This window comes from Camelus bactrianus, chromosome 7, assembly GCF_048773025.1.
Source record: "Camelus bactrianus isolate YW-2024 breed Bactrian camel chromosome 7, ASM4877302v1, whole genome shotgun sequence".
NCBI classification, from domain to species: domain Eukaryota; kingdom Metazoa; phylum Chordata; class Mammalia; order Artiodactyla; family Camelidae; genus Camelus; species Camelus bactrianus.
This window is the reverse complement of record NC_133545.1, coordinates 6,019,648-6,038,715: the sequence shown is the minus strand read 5'-3', so window position 1 is coordinate 6,038,715 and position 19,068 is coordinate 6,019,648. Positions and strand designations below refer to the sequence as shown.

The 19,068-nt window shown below is 48.0% G+C and overlaps 1 protein-coding gene across 2 annotated transcripts; it reads left to right on the top strand.

The window, feature by feature from the left end:
* The first annotated feature begins 99 nt into the window (after positions 1-99).
* On the top strand, positions 100-18,974 carry ZNF783 (zinc finger protein 783). Of its 2 annotated transcripts, XM_074366834.1 has the most exons (8): positions 100-2,127; positions 2,214-4,896; positions 7,775-8,176; positions 8,261-8,387; positions 8,517-8,645; positions 14,894-15,022; positions 16,029-16,139; positions 18,004-18,974. In XM_074366834.1, the coding sequence occupies exons 2-8, from the start codon at positions 4,873-4,875 to the stop codon at positions 18,828-18,830; spliced, it is 1,749 nt and encodes a 582-aa protein (XP_074222935.1). In that variant the 5' UTR covers positions 100-2,127; positions 2,214-4,872; the 3' UTR covers positions 18,831-18,974. The 2 variants fall into 2 exon arrangements, with proteins under 2 accessions (XP_074222935.1, XP_074222934.1); XM_074366833.1 differs by having other exon boundaries at positions 100-4,896.
* The last annotated feature ends 94 nt before the right edge of the window (positions 18,975-19,068 follow it).

Sequence of the window (19,068 nt, the reverse complement as noted above, 5' to 3'; positions counted from 1 at the left end):
ATTTAAAAAGTCTGACACTTTAAATTTCCAGAGTTGTAGGAGTCGTTCCTAACATGGGGACTGGGCCTACCCTCTAGGAGGGGATCATTTGTGGGGCTCTTTCAGCCCACCTACAGTTAGCTGGGCCAGAAACTGGGCGCGTGGTGCTGGGCTCCCTCTTATGGGGGTCCTTGGCAGTCTTGAATGGGGCTAACTGGCCAGGAGGAAGAGAGTAGTGGGGTGGGCCCCACAGACCCCTGCTGGGAATGAGGAGTCCTGGAAAGGAGCTGAGAGCTTGGGTTTCTCCCCACAGCCGCTCTGCTCTTCCATCCCGTCCTCACTGTGCTCTGCAGCCGCCCGGGGTACAAGACCACTTTGTTACTTAAGGTTGTTGGGCTTGTACCAGTGATTATTTGACTTGGTTCCTGTTACACCAGTTGTTTCTTGAGGTTGTTCAGATTACACACTTTGCAAATTAGTTCTGGGCTTGACTCTTCCTGAGATGATACAGATGTCTCTCAGGAGTGTTGAATACCTGCCCCATTGATGTTGGGGAGAGGGGAGTGGGCTCGTGGGTCCTATGTGAGTGTCCCCTTGGATGATTTGCAGTTGCCTAGAATAAAACTTGCTACTAGCAAAGTTAAAAAAAAAACAACAAAACAGTGCTACTGTTTAATGTTTTTCTCCATTTGTTAAGAATACCCTCCTGAAGCCAAGGTGGCGGGGGTGCCTGACCTGGAGCAGTAGTGCCAGAGGTCCGATGGCACAGCCTTACCTGCGACCGCCCTTAGACCTAGAAAGATGGGAGAGAGCACGTATGGGGATAGTCACAGAACTGCATCTGTGGTGGTCGTGGGTTGCAGGCAGTCTGGGAATCATTGTTAGGAGGTGGGAGGTAGGACAGGGGAGACGTGGGTGCACCAGGAGATCTGGGGTGCAGTTAGAAAGACAGGCTTAGATACGCATGTAGCCTTATGGGTGGACCTTAAACATACAGTGCTGAGTGAGAAATGTAAGGAACTGAATGAGATCTGTAACACAATGCCATTTAGGTAAATTTAAAATGCATGTACACAAAAATCATTTTGTAAGAACACACAGAAGTGAAAAGTTATATATAGGCATTACAGTTGCCCACAGGAGGAGTGAGTGGGATGGAAGGATAAAAAGGAACAAATTAAACAGATACAAATGAACTCGGTGGCTGTAAGGTATGGGATGCCCTTGGTGTAGAAACTGAACACACAGGGCAGTAGTCATAGGGCAGCGCCGTGAGAGGTGCTGAGCTTCACGACATGGGGTAAGCCTCGCGCATCTCTCCCAAATCCATTCTTCAGTCTCCTCCTGCCCCCAGGCTTTTGTGTTAGATACCCCTGTATCCCAGCCTTGAGTATTCTTACCTCCTCGTGAGTGTTTTCGGGTGAGCAGCCTTTGCCTTACATCACAGGAGGAAAGCAGAGTAGGGTCCTATTTCTCCAGCAAAGTTAGGTTCTTGAGGCAGGGAAATGATTGTATTAAGCAATCAGACTAGTGTAAAAATGACTAAGATCTACTGAGCACTCACGTGATAGTCACTGTCCTTCATGTAGAAATGAACTTAGTCTTCACAAGACCCTGTGTGGTGGGTATTAATTACCCCATTTTACACATGAGATGTGGGAAGAGACTTGAGAGGTGAGGCAGAGGTGGCTGTGACCCAGGCCATCTTGCTTCAGAGCCCACACACTTGACCATAGGCTGTGTTGCTTCTGGTTAACCACAAATAAGTACCTCGTGTCTGGATTGGATTCTAAGTCCTTGTTACCCAAAGTGTGGTCTCTGCACCTGCAGCATCGACGTCCCTGGGAGCTTGGTAGAAATGCAGACTCTGAGGCTCACCGGACCAGAATCTGCATTCTAACAAGATCTCCAGGCCATTCTCTGCACGCACAGAATGCACATTTTAAGTGATACAAGAAATCTTGCCTGTTTCACCTGTCCATTGAAGGTTTGCTCTGCTAGCCGATGAGAAGAAAATGGGCAATGCAGCTGTCTGGAGGACAGGAGTGAACAAGTTAGATTTAAATCAACACAGAGTGAAGAATGATATGCCAAACCTTACTGACTAATCTGTCGCTAATCTGTCTTATCTTCTTCCTGTTCCTACAGGTAAGGTCCTAATCATCACCTACCTAGTTTCTACTCAGTAACCCAACTGGTTTCCTACCCCTAATCACATCCTTTTTTGCTACCAGAGTTACTGTCCTGGAACACAGATTGGACCTGGCTTTCCTCAAAGCCTTGCGATGCATTTGGCTTCTGAGAACGAGTAAGCTCTGTAGTGCAGAACTCAAGACTTGGACAACCTAACCTACTCCCAGTTTCTTCATCTTTCACACTAAATTCTCGATGCTGCTGCCACAGTGGGATTTCCTGTCATTTATCAATAAGCCGTATTTTCCCACCACCACATCTAGCTTATGCTTCCCCTCTCCTAAGAGTGCCCTCTTTGGGACGAATACTATTTATTTTTCACTGCTCAGTCTGTAAGCCTCCTTTTGTGACTGCTGCCCTCATCCATTTCTTTTATTCAACAAATACATACTGAGCACTGATTATCTAGGCACTGTTTTAAATACTTGGGATGCATCTGTCTGAAACAACCATCTTTGCCCTAGTTGAGTTTTCATTCTATCAAAATGTTTCCTTTTTTAAATTATTTTTTAATTGAAGTATAGATGATGTACAATATTATATGTTACAGGTATATAGTAGAGTGATTCACAATTTTTAAAGGTTATACTCTATTGATAGTTACTATAAATATTGGCTACGTCACCTATATTGTACAATATATCCTTATAGCTTATGTTATACATGATAGTTTGTGCCTTTTAATCCCCTACCCTTATTTTGCCCCTTCCCCTTTCCCTCTCTCCACTGGTAACCACTAGTTTGTTCTGAAGGAGTCTGTTTCTTTTTTGTTATATTCACTAGTTGTATTTTTTAGATTCCACATATGTGATATCATACAGTATTTGTTTTTCTCTGTCTGACTTATTTCACTTAGCATAATGCCTTCCAAGTCCATCCATGTTGCTGCAAATGGCAAAATTTCATTCTTTTTTATAGCTGAGTAGTAGTCCGTTGTATATATATGCACACCACATTTTCTTAATCCACTTATCTGTTGGTGGATACTTGGGTTGCTTCCATATCTTGGGAATTGTAAATAATGTCACTATGAACATTGGGGTGAAAATCTATTTTCTTCCTGTACTGCTCGTTTGCATAGCCTTAGATTTGGTCCACTCATGAGTATCTGGGTAGCTTCCATGTGCAAAGTCTACAGAGGGAAGGATAAAAGGTTAAATAAGAGATTTTGTTCTTGGGCTTACAGGCTGTCAAGGAAATCTAATAGAAGATAGAAAATTATTTGTCCTAAGTGAAGCTAAAAGTCTGCAAGAATTCAGAGAACAATTACATTCAGTTGTGGGACATTGGGGAAGGCTTTATGAGAGATGACTTTTGAAGTAGATCTTTAATGATGGGACAAAAGACATTCTAAAAAGGAACAACATGACCAGAATAGACATTATAAGGCATGTACAACTAAACACCAATTCATTCGACTTGGATGGAGGGTGGGATGTGAGGAGGGGAGTAGTAGGGGACATGGTTGGAAAGAGGGGTTGTGGTCAGATTAAGGAGTTTGGATTTTATTGAGTTATGTGTTGCTGAGAGTTTTGAGCAGAAAGGGTGAACTGAATCTAGCTGTGATTTGGGAATATTAACCTGATAAGACTCATAACAAGCTTTTGTTGTTGGGGTGGGGGACATGTTAGTAGATTTTTGGGTGAGATCAACAAGAGCCAGTGAGGATCTGACTGGGCAGAGCTGCAGTGGGAAGAGAGCAATGGACAAGGAGAGATGGATAAGGTCACTGAGGTACAGTCAACAGGATGTGATGCTTTTTGAAGGTAGGGACTGTGTCTTTAATTATATCTGGACTCCACAGCTCTTGAGCACAGGGGCTTCCCACATAGGTGCTCACTGCACATTTTTTTGAATGAACAGATACAATGGGAATTCACAGAATAGGGAGCTCAGTGGTGTCTGAACTAGGGATGGCTTTGTGGAAGAAGGGGGATTTGGTTATACTTCTGGTCTCCCTCTGCTAATAACCTCCCCTTGTAATGCTTTGTGATTAAGTTGGAGGTCCACTTCCAAATCTAAATTACATGGCTGGGCATAATGTATACCCAAACTAATAGTCAATTTAGGTCCGTTAGAGGCGGTTAAAACGGCAAATCTGCATACACTTTGAGTTTATCCAGCAATGACTGCCCTTCTTCCTCCAAAGCTTCGAAGTTCCCTGCGGGTGTCCATCAGCTCCCTGGCCAGATTCCCCGGTGTGCGACGCTGGGGTCCCTCAGCCCCAGCGCCCTGGAGAGGGTTTAGGGTCCCCGTCTGGGCCCACCTAGCCGCCCCTTCGCGTGGCCCGCGCCCTCCTGGCCCGAAGATCGCCGCCACCCGACGGGAGCCCGACCGGGGTGGGGGCCGCGGCGCGTCCCGCCCCGGCGTCGACTCCTGCGGCCCAGGCGAGGGCGGGCGGCCGGTTCCGCCCGCGAGACCTCCGTGGCCGCCGGTGCGGGTGGGCACGGACGGCCGCGGACCGCGGGCGTGCGGTCCTTCGGGCTGCAGGGGGCGCTGTGCGCGCCCTCGGGCCCGGCCGCCAGCGCAGCTCTTGTTTAAAGGGCCGGCGGGGCACGTGGCTCGGACGCAGCTCGCGGCCGCCCGGCAGGAGCTCCGAGGCTGGGCGGCTCCGCTCCGCCTCCGCCGCCGCCGCCGCGCCGCGCCGGGCCCGACAGGCCGGGTCGGAGAAGAGCCTCTGAGAGAGGGACGCGGGCAGCCATGGCCGAAGCGGCGCCCGCCCCGGTAAGCGCCTGGCGCGCGGACGCCCAGCCCGGCCGGGCCGCCGCAGCGCCGCGTGGGCCCGCGAGTGTCTGGGCGGGGCGGCTCGGGCGGCCCGGGCGGCCCCACAGCGCGGCCTCCTCGCGCGCCGCCTCCGCCCAGGCCCGCGCCCGCGCCCGCGCCCGCGCCCGCTCCCGCGCCCGCGCGTCGGGCCCGCTCGGTCCGCTTCCAGGCCGAGTGGCCGGGCGGCCCAAACGCCAGGCCGGCTGGGCGGGCGGCCCCGACGTCGGGGGACAGGCCGGGATTTCTAGTCACACTTAAGATGACAAGCCCTCGTATTTGAACCAAGTACCTGGTACCCCCGTCCATTGTCTCGCTGGAGGTCCGGCGGCCCCGGAGGCCGGCGGGGAGGGTCGGGGCGCCGTCCCCGTTCGGTTCTCACAACCGAAGTCTGAGGCTCTGGGTGGCGACCGGTCCAGGGTCGCCCATCTAGTCGAGGCCAGAGCCTGACGCCCAGGCCAGGACTCTGGAATTACAGCCCCTTTAAAGTACCTAAGTATTCTATTTTTACCCAAGACAAGATGTTTACTGGAGGGTTTGTAGGTGTTTTTTTGTTTTTTGTTTTTTAAAAGACTAGTTTGATAGATACTAGAATGTTACCTGATAATGTGCAATATGTCCAATTCGGAGAAAATCTTTTGGCCTTTTTTGACATACTAGAAGAACATTTGTAAAAAGCTCAATAAATGGTATCGACTATAATTAATACATGTAATAAAGTTTTTGAAGCTTTGATTTTTCTGGATGCTTTTTAAGGAGGAGCTTCTCTCTCTTCTTTAATTAGCCAGTTTGGTGTGTGCCTTTTTTAGGTTCTCTGAGTGCAAGGGAAAAAAAGAGGGTGGGAGTTCTTGGGGTTTATGGCCTTGCTCCCTGGGGGAAGCCCTCAGGAAGGCCTTTCTGTAGGGGTACACCTGACATCATGGCCCAGGACCCCTTTCTCAGCACTCTTTCTGACCCTTCTTGTCCAGCCGCTCCTTGCCCTCTGCTGGCCTGCAGCACGTGAGCTCCCAAGAAGCTCTCCAAACAGGACAGATATGCCGTCAACTTTTGTTAGCCCTTGGTATCACACTTATTTATTATGATTATTACTGTACGTAATTTTTCTCCAAGAGAAGGAAGAACCACAAAATTTTTTCTGCATCTGCATTGTACCTTTACTATAATAGCTGTTCAGCAATTGTCCTTGAATGAATATGTTGTTTAATTGTTGAGTCATTCATTCAATAGGTACTTATTGAGCATCTGCTGTGAGTAGGGGGTTCTTTCAGAAGCTGGGAATGCAACAGCGAATAACACATACCATCATGGAGCTTATGTTCTTGTAGCAGAAACAAACCATAACACAGGCAGACACATAGCACGATCATAGATTACTAGTGCTGTGAGGGAAGGGACTGGCAGGGGGCCTATTTTAGATGTGTCAGTCAGTGAAAGTCTCCATGAGGCAATGGTTAAGCTGGAGCCTTCTATGACAGGGAGCCAAGCGTACAGAGAGGTGCAGGAAGAGCTAACACAGAGGTAGAGGAGGGGGAAAGGTATAGCTCAGTGGTAGAGCACATGCTTAGCTTGCAGGAGGCCCTGGGTTCAATCCCCAGTAACTCCATCAAAAAAAAAAAAAAAAAAAAAAAGGACAAACCTAATTACCTCCCCCAACTTAAAAAAAAAAAAGATAGAGGAGAGAGCTGGGCGCATCATAGGAATCCAAGGAGGTTAACACCCAGGAGGATGTAAGGTCAGGGAGGTAGGCTGGGATACGATTAGTCATTCAGGTTTTATTCTGGGCACACTAGGAAGCTATCAAAGAGTTTTAAGGAGAAGACTAACATGATCTAGTCTGTGTATTTAAAAGGTTACTGACCACCCTTTGGAAGGTGTACTGTGGGAGTGAGGAGGGAGGAGAGGAGTAGGGTGAACTGGAGAAACTGACTAGGCAGAGTGGCAGTGGTTCAAGGGAAGGGTGATTGGGGCTTGGACCAGTGACAGCAGTGGAGAAGGAGGAAAGAGGATGGATTTGAGAAAGTATCAGAAGTCAACAGATAGGACTTGATGGGGATTTGACCATGAGAATAAGAGCAGTGAGGGGATGAAATATTAATTCATCTTTCCAGCAAGGCTTCTAGCAAGGTGGACTGGGACCGAGGCCTTGTTGTCAGGCGCCAAGGTAAGCTGAGGATGTCACAAGCTCTTTTCCAAGATGCTGAAGGACAGTGTAATGAAAGAGATGGAGAAGAAAGGCCATATGAACTACTGCATCCCTGAGCCAGAAACATCACCATCATTAGCATCCTTATCATTATCATCTGAGCTGTAACAACATAGGGCTCACGGGTATTGGGTATTTGCCATGCACTGGGCATTGTGTTAAGTGCTGTGTACAAAGATTGTATCATTAATTCTCACCATCCTATCATGTAGGTACTGTTGTTGCCCCCATTTTCTAGATGTGGGATTGAAGTTGAAATGTTTAACAAACCTCACTAAAGTTAGCCAGCTCGTGAGTGGTGGGGTTGCTAGTTGCTCTCGGGCTGTGTGACTGCAGAGCTCATGTTCTCGGGATTTCAGAGGCAGAGGCAGAGGCAGAGGCCTAGGAAGGGAGGTCATCTGTGAGACCACACTTTCCATCTTTGGCCATGTTTTTCCTCCTGTTTCCCACTTGCTAACGTTTTGGTCCAGCCAGTGTCTCTGTGCTTGAGGCTAGATGTCCTCCCCTCCACGGCTGCCTGACTGGTCCTCAGAATCAAAGATGGGGCTTCACCTGGGCAGGTGCCAGTCTCAGGTTTCGTTTTGAGGTGGACATTTTGACTGTAATTCTGATAACCCCTCTCCTTTCTCCTGTGGCCAGGCTCCTGAGAGGGACAAGCAAGCAGGGGACGAAAGACCTTCGACGCCTTCCCCATCCCCGCAGCCGACTGCCGAGAAGAACTCATACCTCTACTCCACGGAGATCACGCTGTGGACGGTGGTGGCCGCCATCCAGGCCTTGGAGAAAAAGGTGGATTCCTGCCTGGCCCGCTTGCTGACTTTGGAGGGGCGGACGGGGACAACCGAGAAGAAGCTGGCCGACTGCGAGAAGACGGCCGTGGAGTTCGGGAACCAGCTGGAGGGCAAGTGGGCCGTGCTGGGCACCCTGCTGCAGGAATACGGGCTGCTGCAGAGGCGGCTGGAGAACATGGAGAACCTGCTGCGGAACAGGAACTTCTGGATCCTGCGGCTGCCCCCGGGCAGCAAGGGGGAGGCCCCCAAGGTAACCCTGGGGCACCTGGGGTGGGACAGCCTGAGGCCGCGCCTTTAAGTGAGTGGGTGAGCTTGCATGACCCTGTGGTTCCAGGTGCCAGTGACCTTTGATGATGTGGCCGTGTATTTCTCTGAGCCGGAGTGGGGGAAGCTGGATGAGTGGCAGAAGGAGCTGTACAAGCATGTGATGCGGGGCAACTACGAGATGCTGGTCTCCCTGGGTAAGGCTCCTGTCTGCGAATTGGCCTCCTGTGGTCTGTGTCTTTGCTCTGGATTCTGTTCCTCTGGGTATGTCTGTGTCTCTCTGGGCAGGTGACTGGAGCTGACCCAGCTCTCTTTTCTGTACGCAGATTATGCCATCTCCAAACCGGACATCCTCACCCGGATGGAGAGGGGAGAGGAGCCTTGTCCTGAAGGCCCATGGGGCCAGGAGGAGGGGAATGAGAGAGAGGAAGCATGCCTGAGGAGGCTGGGTGCTGGTGAGTGGCGGCAAGATGGCGGAGTGGCTGGGGCCAGTGGAGCCGTGCCCTCGCTCTCCTGGGCTTCCCTGTACTGTGAGGCCAGGAAGGAGGCCTGTGGGGCAGGCTCCATCCTAGGCTGGCCGGGCCAGGGGCAGAGGCAAGGCTTTGTCATAGAGCCGTACAGTTTCCACATCTGTGGGGGACCTCACTGGGTTGTTCTGAGGACTAAGTGAAATGGAGGATGAGAAGCTGAGCCTTTCACGGTGAGTGGGGACATAATACTAGGAGCCGCAGCGTTCCCCCTCCGGCCGTGCCCTCCAGCTGTGCCCTGCAGCTGTCAGGCTCATCATGTCTCGGCTTCCCTTTGTGGAGGTGACCCTAAGCTGTGTGTGGACGGTGGTTCCAAAGTTGACCGCATATCAGGATCCTCTGGTAGCTTTTTTTTTAAATCAAATTTTTAGAGTAAATGAAAGTAAAGAGAATAGTACTGTGAACCTGCAAATGGGCATCACCCAGCTCCAAAAAATGATCAAGATTTTGCTGAATTTGCTTCATCCATCTCTGCTTTTCCTTTTTCTTAACACAACCATGATACCGTTACCACACCCAACAGATTATCATCTAATTCCTAGTCCATGTTCTGTTTTCCCCAATTGTCTCAAAAATGTTTTATATAGGTATTTGGATCCTTATTCTAATAAACCCAAGTCCACAAATTGTATTTTGTTTATAAAAAGTCTATAAAAAGCCTGTAAAAGCCCTCCCCTTTTTTATGAGCTTTATTGAGATATAATTGACACACCATACAATTCATGGATTAAAGTATACAATTCAGTGTTTTTACTATATTCACAGAGTTGTGTGACCATCACCACAATCTAATTTTGGAATTTTCTTGTCCCACAAAAAGAAACCTATACCCACTAGGGGTAACTGCCTGTCTCCCTTCCCCTCCTCCCCAGCCCCAGGCAACCACTAACCTGCTTTCTGTCTCTATGGATTTGCCTTTTCTGGATATTTCATGTAAATGGAATCATATACTCTGTGGCCTTTTGTGTCTGCCTTTTTTCAATGAGCACGTCTTCAAGTTTATCCATGTTGTAGTGTGTCTGCTTATTTCATTACTTTTCGTGGCTGAATAATATTCTGTCATATAGATGTACCATATTTTGTCCGTTCATAGTTGATGGAACATCCTCATCTCTCCCCTTTTAATATCATTTATTGATATTTAAATTGACAATTAATTAAAATAAAATTGACATTAAATGTCATTTGTTGACATTTTGATGTCATTTATCTTACATCTTTTTAAATGCCATTACTTCCCACATTCTGGATTTGGTGTCATTCAAAATGTTCTTCTATTTCCTGTGAACTGGTAGGCGGGTCTACAGGCTTATTTAGATTCAAGTTCAACCACATTGGCAAGACTATTTCAGAGGTGGCACTGTGTACTCCCTGCTACATCACACTGGAAGGCATGAAGTTCTGCTTGCCTTTTTTTTTTTTAAATTATCGAGGTACAGTTGACATTCTATTAATTTCAAGTGTACAACATAATGATTTATTTGTATATATTCCAAAATGATCACCACAATAAGTCTAGTTAACATCCATCACCATACAGTTACAGAATTATTTTCTTGTGATGAGGACTTTTAAGATTTCCTTTCTTAGTAACTTTCAGATATGCAATACAGTATCATTAGCTATAGTCACATGCTGTACGTTACACTCCCATGACTTATTTATTTTGAAAGTGGAAGTTTGTACCTTTTGACCCTCTTCACCCGTTTCACCTACCTCCACCCCTCACCTCTAGCAACCACCAGTTTGTTCTCTGCATCTATGATCTCGTTTTTGTTTGTTTGTTTTTAATAGATTCCACTTGTTAAGGTGAGATCATATGGTACTTGTCTTTCTCTAACTTATTTCATTTAGCTTAATGTCCTCATGGTTATTGCAAATGACAAGATTTCATATTTTTAATGGCTGAAGAATATTCCATCATACATATATACACCACATTTTCTTTATCCATTCATCTATCAGTGGACATTCAAGTTGTTTCTGTATCTTGGCTTTTGTAAATTATGCTGCAGTGAACATCAGGGTGCAGATATCTTTCTGAGTTAGTGTTTTTGTTTTCTTTGGAAAAATACCCAGACGTGGGATTGCTGGATCATATGTTAGTTCTATTTTTAATTTTTTGAGGAACTTCTATACTGTTTTCCATTGTGGCTGCACCAATTTACATTCCCACCTCTGGGCATGAGGGTTCCCTTTTCTCCACATCCTTGTTATTTCTCATCACACATTCTAACAGGTGTGAGGTGATGTCTTACTGTGGTTTTGATTTGCACTTCCCTGATGATTTGTGATGTTGAGGATCTTTCCACGTGCCTGTTGGCCATCTGTGTGTCTTCTTTGGAAAAATGTCTATTCAGATCTTCTGCCCATTTTTTAAATTGGATTTTTTTTTTTTTCTATTGAGTTGTATAATGGGGATGTTGTATAAGGGGATGTTACCCCCTTATCAGATATATGATTTGCAGGTATTTCCTCACATTCAGTAGGTTGCCTTTTCATTTTGTTGATGATTTCCTTTGCTGTGCAGACGCTTTTTAGTTTGATGTATTCCCCTTTGTTTATTTTTGCTTTTGGTGTCAAATCCAAAAACCATTGCCAAGATTGATGTCAAGGAGCTTACCGCCTATGTTTTCTGCTAGGAGTTTTATGGTTTCAGTCTTAACCCGATTGCCTTTTTGTGACTGTCAGCCTTATCCTTCTATCATAAAGTTCCTCATCAACTTTCCACCTAATGATTTTAATAGCCATTGAAGATTGTTACCCAGATTCATTATTTTATTAGGGGTTGCAAAATGATGAAATTCTGTCATTACTTCTATATTTAATAGCTGAAGTTATGTTACAAACAATAATTTCCCTAATCAGCTCTTTCAGTTCCTTTGAAATACACTCTGTACAGAAAAGGCAAGATAGACGCATAATTCTTTCCCTTCATTGGTTTTCAGAATGAAGGGCTGCTGCTTTAGAAGCCTCCAAAGGTGACTGATACTTGGGTTTGTCTTTTCTTTTTTATTCCTACTATGACTTCATAGATTGTTGAATATTTCATACAGGCAGTTCTTGCAGCCATTATTTTCATACTTAAACTGTCCCATTTTTAGCTCTTGGGAGCCCCTTCAAGTTGACCTATAGGTCATTTTGATGTGACTTCGATGGTGTTCAGACACCATAAGATGTTCTAGGTTTATCTTGTGTATTTCCTTCCCCAGATCTGGAGTAAGAGTTTCTCCAAGGATTTTTGATTCCTTTCATTGAGGAATGATATTCAGAGACTACAGTGTGAGTGCCAGTAATTGCTAATTTTTGGTATTACTTCTAGGCCTTTTAAGAAAATGTGTATTTTTGAGAAGAAAAAACCATGAGTTCATATGATATTTCTAATTCCAACTTAATGTTCTTTTATTTTATAGCTGTATGTCACTTTTACATGGAAATCTTAAATTCCTAACTATATTAGCGTAATTACTCATCTACATTATCTTATACCCAAATCCTAATATTTCATTATCCTATAATATCTTACATTTTGAAATAATTTGAAATAGTTGAGTCAATATTACTAACAGTTACATTTTTAATTGAAATTTGAGATTTCCTTGCAGCTATTTTTGTCATCTGAATGCATTTCATTCAGGACTTAATAGACAAAATAATGCCTTTTAAAGTCACTTGGAGTAATTATTTTCTCCATGTGGTTATGCCAGCCACCAACTTGATATACAGTTAAGTTTATTTGTTTCTGCTTATTTTTAGATTTTTAGGGTCGGCTCTTTTTACTCTTTTTTTATGTAGTTTAACTTTTTGAACATATAAGCCATGTTTACAAAGTCAAAATGATTTAACAGGTTACATTCAGCGAAGTCTCATTTCTGTCCTTGTCCCTACCCTCTCCCTGTAGATAACTATTTTTATTTCTTTCTCATTTATATTTCCAATGTTTCCATTTGAAAATATCAGTAACACATAGATACCTTTGTATTCCCCCATACTATGTGTCTTGGAGATACTTCACAGCACTATATATAGAGATCTTCCTCATTTCTTCTGAGAGTGTGGCATGTTCTATGCTGTGATATACCATTCTTTATTTAACCAGTCACCACTGATGAATTATTTGGGGAATAGCCAGTATTCTGCTGATATAAATAATTCTTAGGGAATATTTTGTGCATAAGTCAGTTCATATTTTTGCCAGTGTATTTTTGGGATAGAGTCTTAGAAGCTGGACTGCTGGGTCAAAGGTGAATGAATATGTAATTTTTCAAGAATCTATCACCAGATTCCCCTCCATGGCGGCTATATCATTTACACTTCCATCAGCATTGTGAAAGAAGGCCTCTTTCCCCACAGCCTTGCCACCAGAGAATATGTTCAGACTTGAAGGATTTTGATCTGCTTAGTAGATAAGAAGTATTTCAGTAGACTGGGAGGGTATACCTCAAGTGATAGAGCACATGCTTAGCATGCATGAGGTCCTAGGTTCAACCCCTGGTACCTCCTCTAAAAATAAGTAAATAAATAGACCTTCCCCTACAAAAAAAAATTAAAAATAAACAAAGAAATAAATAAAATAATTTCAAAAAGAAGTATTTCAGTGTAGTTAAAAAAAAATAGCTTTATGAGATGTAATTCATATACCACACAATTCACTCATTTAAAGTATACAATTCAGTGGTTTCTAGTGTATTTATAGGTAAGTGCAACCAACACCACGGTCAGTTTTATAACATTTTCATCACCTCAAAAACAAGCCCTATATCTTTCATTTGTCGCCCCAAACCCCCTCCCAACCCCCCTGCACTAAGCAACAACAGATCTGCTTTCTGACTCTATAGATTTGCCTATTCTGGACATTTCACATAAATGGAATCATATGTGGCTTTTTGTGTCTTCTTTCACTTGGCATAATATTTTCAAAGTTCATCTCTGTTGTACTGTGTATTAATTAGTAGTACTGTTTTTTCTAGCTGTAGTCAAATACATATAACATAAAATTTACCATCCTCACTGTTTTTAAGTTACAGCTTATTGGTATTAAATACATTCATAATGTTATGCAGCCATCACCACCATCCATCTTCATAGCTCTTTTCATCTTGTCAAACTGAAATTCTATATCCATCAAACAGTAACCTCCCCCATTTTGCCCCCTTTCCCAGCACCTGGCAACCACAATTCTACTTTATGTTTCTATTATTTTGAGTGCTCTAAGGACCTCATGTAAGTGAAATCATACAATATTTGTCTTTTTTGTGACTGACAGGCTTATCTCAGCATAGTGTCATCAAGGCTTATGTCTGTTGTAGCATATATCAGGATTTCCTTCCTTATTAAGGCTTTGTTATATTGAAGTAGTTTCCTTCTAGTCTTAGTTTGTTGAGTGGTTTTTTTCATGAAAGGATGTTGAATTTTGTGCATCAACCAAGATGATCATGTGGGTTTTTTCCCCCCTTCAGTGTATTCCATTGATCTAGTTTCATATGTTGAGCTATCCTTGCATTCCAGGAATAAACTCCACTTGGTCATGGTGTTTAATCTTTTTCATATGCTGCTGACTTCAGCTGGCTAGTATTTTGTTGAGGATTTTTGCATCAGTGTTCATAAGGGATGTTGGTCTGTAGTTTTCTTGTAGTGTCTGGCTATGGTGTCGTTTTAATGGTACCTCTCATTATGAGTATGGTTGAGTATCTTTTATTTGTTTATGAGCCATTCTAATTTTTTATTCTGTGAAATATTCATGTCTTTTTCCCTGGGAAGCTGCTTAAAAATATGTACTTCCTAGGACCACCCAGAGCTACTGATAAGAACCTTGAGGGGAGTGCCCCCCAGGGGATCTTTATACATCAGCCTGTTGGAGGACTTGGGATTGGGAGCTACCCTTGTACTGTTCTGAGCTGGGAGTGCCTACAAAGCCAGCTCCTTGGTCCTGCTGTGTCATGACCTGTCTGGTGCCGTCAGATAACTTACCATGCTCTGTATACTGTTTCCTTTTCTCAGACCTGGAAGTTTTAGTCTAGACTTTAGTCACTAGATGATCAGCAAAGTCCACTTAATTTTCATTCCCTTTATTTGATCTGATGCCCCAGGTGACTGCATTTAGCCATTCCCCAGAGGCTCCTGGCCACCTGGGAACCTCTGTGTTTTCCTCAGTGTCACTGATTTGCCCTTCCCAGGCCTTCCTCCTCATCCAGAGCACATCCCCATCCCTGTCAGCCCTGCCCAGGAGGAACCAAAAGATGGTCAGGTCTGCAAGCACCAGCAAGACCTGGAAACAAGAGCAGCCCCTCCTGGAACAAGCGCCGGTGAGTGAGGGCTGCCACGCAGCCATGTGGACAGTGTCCCAGCAGCAGTACCAGGCGTGCAGTGCTGAGAGTAAGCGCTGAAGCTGGAGGGTAGGAGAGATGGCTGGGGGCTGGGCTGGACTCACAGGCTTCCTGGAAAGGGACCACTGAGACAGGCCTTAGAGGTAGATTTTGCTGAGAACATAGGATATTTTCAGCAGGAAGAGACAGTCTGAGCAAAGGTGTGGGTTCCTCATATGTGTCTGGCTGGAGTGAGGGGACAGGCAAAGGAGGTGGGTATGGGCCTTCTCAGGGTTCTTAGGACAGTTGCGTTAACGGGCAGTGTGTGTTGTGTGGCTGGCATGTGCCAGCATGTGTATTCCTCTGGGGACGAGGGCTCTGTGGCTTCAGTCACTGCTTCCAGTGTTCTCTGTCTGCTTTTGTTTAAGGGACATTTCTGCCTATCCTATAACTCAGAGGGCATTTAGCATAGCATTTGGTAGATAACGCAGAGCCTCGTTTTCTGTCTCTAGACTGCTTTGCTGGCGTGGCTTGCCCCTCTTGCCGACCTGACCCTTCAGTCTCTGGGTTGCTTTCTCTCCAGTTATTTCTGTGCACCTCCCCCACTGAACATGGGCCTCTGCAGTTGCGGTGACACCCCTCCCTTCCCTGCGTCCATCCTATAAGAGGTCCTTCTCATTGTCCCTGCTCTGTCACAGACCTGGCGCTGTGCTCTGGGCCTCCCCAAGCGCCCTGTCCTTTTGAGGCCCTGCAGGGTGACACCCAGATGCTGAGGGGCCAATTGTTAGCACTGCCCACATGGGGATGGCGGTGTGGCCTTCACCCATCTCCTCCCCTCTCTGATGCAGAGGCTGTGGGTTAGGCACCATAGTCCTTGGACAGAACCCCATGCTCCCTCTTCCTCGTGGGCAGGCGCTTGAGCCTATCCAGGGCCTGCTAGAGAGTGGCTGTGTCTCTGGGCAGGACCCGCTGTTGGGAAAGGCCCTCACGGGACTCTCTCTCACAGGGCCCCCAGCCAGCACCAGCGTTCTGTCTTCGGTTAAACAGGAGGAAGAATCTTCAGGTGGGGAGTCACCAACCTCCCCCCCCAGGGACATCCTGCCCAACATGGGACCAGGTGAGTGAAGGGAGGAGGCCTTGTGGCCACAGCAGAGCCTCAGAGGAGCGCGGGGGCCCTTTGGGAGTGGGGTGGGGGTTGCACGAAGGGACCCATTGAGGGGATCCATCCCTCACCCCCAGGTGGTGCTTCCCTGGGGCTCTGGGGACCCAAATCACCTATGGTTCTATTCTTCCCTCATTGTGGTCTGGTCTGGCTGGAAAGGTGCTGCTTGAAAACAAGCTACGTGCTGCCAGGTGTGTAAGTCTGGTGACAGAAAGGCTTCCTCACAGCCGCCCTGTGAAGTGGCCCAGGCTCACAGCCTCTCTCTCTTACAGTTTGAATGTGGTGGCCTGCAATTTAAATTTAGCTCTTCCTGCTTAGAGTCTGTGCATTTTCTGTAAACTGGCCTTACACCCTGATGAACAGGGAAGAAAGAAAGAGTGAATATTACCTATTCCAGGCCAAAAGGAAGGAATCCAGCTCTCCGCACCCCCCTCCCCATTCCATCCTGGTTCCTGTGTCAGTGGGAGGCAGACGTGCGGTCTAGGTCTACCTCCAGCTTGGGACATGGCTGCAGAAGGGCTTCAAATGGAGAGATCTAGGAGCCTTGGCCTTCACAAAGAGGGCCTGAGGCCTTCAGCGATTCCTAGGCTCAGGAATACCATGGCGGCCTTCTAAATACAGCAGGGTTTCACCTCAGTTTAGATAAGTCTTACAGATTCTTAACGGTTCTGTAGCTGGAGGACTAAATTAAAAACAGTGGGTCATTTCTAACAGAAGTGAAGTTCTGCCATGAGTGATTTGTGAGGACTACTGGGTGAGCGGTGAGCAGAGAACCTCAGGTCTGGCCATCAGGTGCTGTCCTGGAGGTTCACCAGTTAAGGGCTCTCCTCCGCAGCGGCCTCCTGGCTGGTGGTTTAAGTTCATGCATCAGCAAGAATAGGAATCGCTCCTGTCCTGGACCTTGGAAGTTGTCTGTAGCGGGCTGAAGGTTTCCGTTCTGAAAGGGAGAGGGCGAGGTTCGCTGTCACCTGTGGAGGAGACTCTGTGGTCTGATAGCTGGGGTTGCCGGGGTCTAGGGGAGATCAGAGGAGAGAGTGGTTGGGGGCTGAGCAGCAGCTGGAGGATTTGGGAGACTGCAGTGTTCCTGGCAGGGCTCCAAGGCCAGGAGCTGCCTTCCCAGCCTTAGGGGACCCCTGGGAGCTACTGCTGAGACCAGCCTTTGCTGCCTCAGTCCCACCTCAGAGTCAAGTGTGACCCACACTGAGGCCCAGCCAGGAAGCCCAGGTCCTCATGCCTGCTTTCTGTCACCTGAAAGCATGGGGCTAGGCAGGTGGTGGATGCTCAGTGTGGATTTGTTATGTGGCTGGGTGAGCTCTGAGCTGGTGGAGTCACCCGTCACCCCCAGGCCTGACACCTCTTACCTAGTCTGGGGGCAGTCAGAGTCCTCAGGGCTCATTGTCATTCATAGATCGGAACTAAATCTGGGGGTCCTGCATGGCCAGTGTGTCTCAGGCCAGGATATAGGCCTCACTTTGTCTCCCCTGGTCTGCCCCCTGCCCCCCAGCTCCCTGGCTCCTGGTTGAGCAGAGGTGTTTCCTCTCTCCTGACGGCCTTAGCTACCTCCAGGAGTGGGCCATCAGAGCCTCTGGGCTGTGTGACAGCGTGAGACCGGATGTGTTAGGAGGCAGTGCCTGCTCAGTGGGGTGAGTGAGCAGGACCCGTGCCCAGCGCTGGAGCACTCAGGGGAGAAAGGGATCTGTGAAGGCAGGGGCTGGCAGGACTGGTGTGGCTGGAGCCCCGCCTGGAGGCCAGGACTGGCTCTGTGGCCCTGCAGGGGCGGTGAGGTCCGCTGGAAATCAATGCAGATTCTTTTCGCCAGGTGGCGGCGGTGATGTGGTCGTCAAGACAGAGGCACCATCTGAGGGCCAGATGGTGTCTGGGCAGCTCTTCCTAGGAGAGACCCCAAGCCAGACCGAGTGCAGAATCCCCAAAGGGCCCAGGAGCAGGACTGGGGGTTCCGGCCGGCTCCACGCTGGGGGAGTGCCCAGGGTGCGGGCAGGGGACCCTCGGCCACCAGGGGCGGTGGGTGAGCCGCCCCGCATCCTCCCTCGCCGGCGAGAGCGGGCCTTCCCCTGTCCCGACTGCGGCCAGAGCTTCCGCTTGAAGATTAACTTGACCATCCACCAGCGGACCCACGTGGAGGAGGAGCACCGGGAGGCCCGGGTCGGCTCGCCGACCGGGTGGGGGGAAGCCCACTCGGCACTTGAGCCGGGGGAGGTGGTGGTGCCCGGGCCGGTCATCCGCTGGCTCCCCGAGGAGCCCGAGGGCCGCCATGCCTTCCTGGGGCGGAGGCCTGCGGCCGCCAAGGTCTACCACTGCAGCGAGTGCCTGCGCTTCTTCCCGCAGCGGAAGAGCCTGCTGCTGCACCAGCGCCAGCACACGGGCAACAGCCAGGGCTGGCCCGCCTGCCCCTACTGCGGCAAAGCCTTCCGCCGGCCCTCGGACCTCTTCCGGCACCAGCGCATCCACACCGGCGAGCGGCCCTACCAGTGCCCTCAGTGCGGCCGGGCCTTCAACCGGAACCACCACCTGGCCGTCCACATGCAGACTCACGCCCGAGGCCAGGTGGGCCCGCACTTTCCTGCTCTCTCCGCCCGACCCGGGAGCCCACCCCTGCCCCGGCCCAGCCGCTCCGAGGAGGGCTGACCAGGCCAGGGCCAGCGGGGACCACCCTCCAGCTCTCCTGGGGCACCGGGTCAGGACCTCCTCTACACCTGCAGGGCTTTCCACTTGTGCCTGATGCTGGTTCCTCATTCTGGGATGGCTTTAGAGAGATTTTTTTTTTCCTTTCAAATGGGAAGCAGTGGCCTTTTTGGTGACAAGTGTGTGTGTATGTGACCAGATGCCTCAATTTCCTGTTTCCTAAGCCTGTCACTCTTTGCTG

Excerpts from the sequence above, each read along its gene's own strand:
- ZNF783 (XM_074366834.1), top strand. The coding sequence starts at position 4,873 with ATGGCCGAAGCGGCGCCCGCCCCG. Across the intron at positions 15,023-16,028 it reads CCCTCCTGGAACAAGCGCCG|GGCCCCCAGCCAGCACCAGC; the intron begins GTGAGTGAGGGC and ends TCTCTCTCACAG. Across the intron at positions 16,140-18,003 it reads CCTGCCCAACATGGGACCAG|GTGGCGGCGGTGATGTGGTC; the intron begins GTGAGTGAAGGG and ends TCTTTTCGCCAG.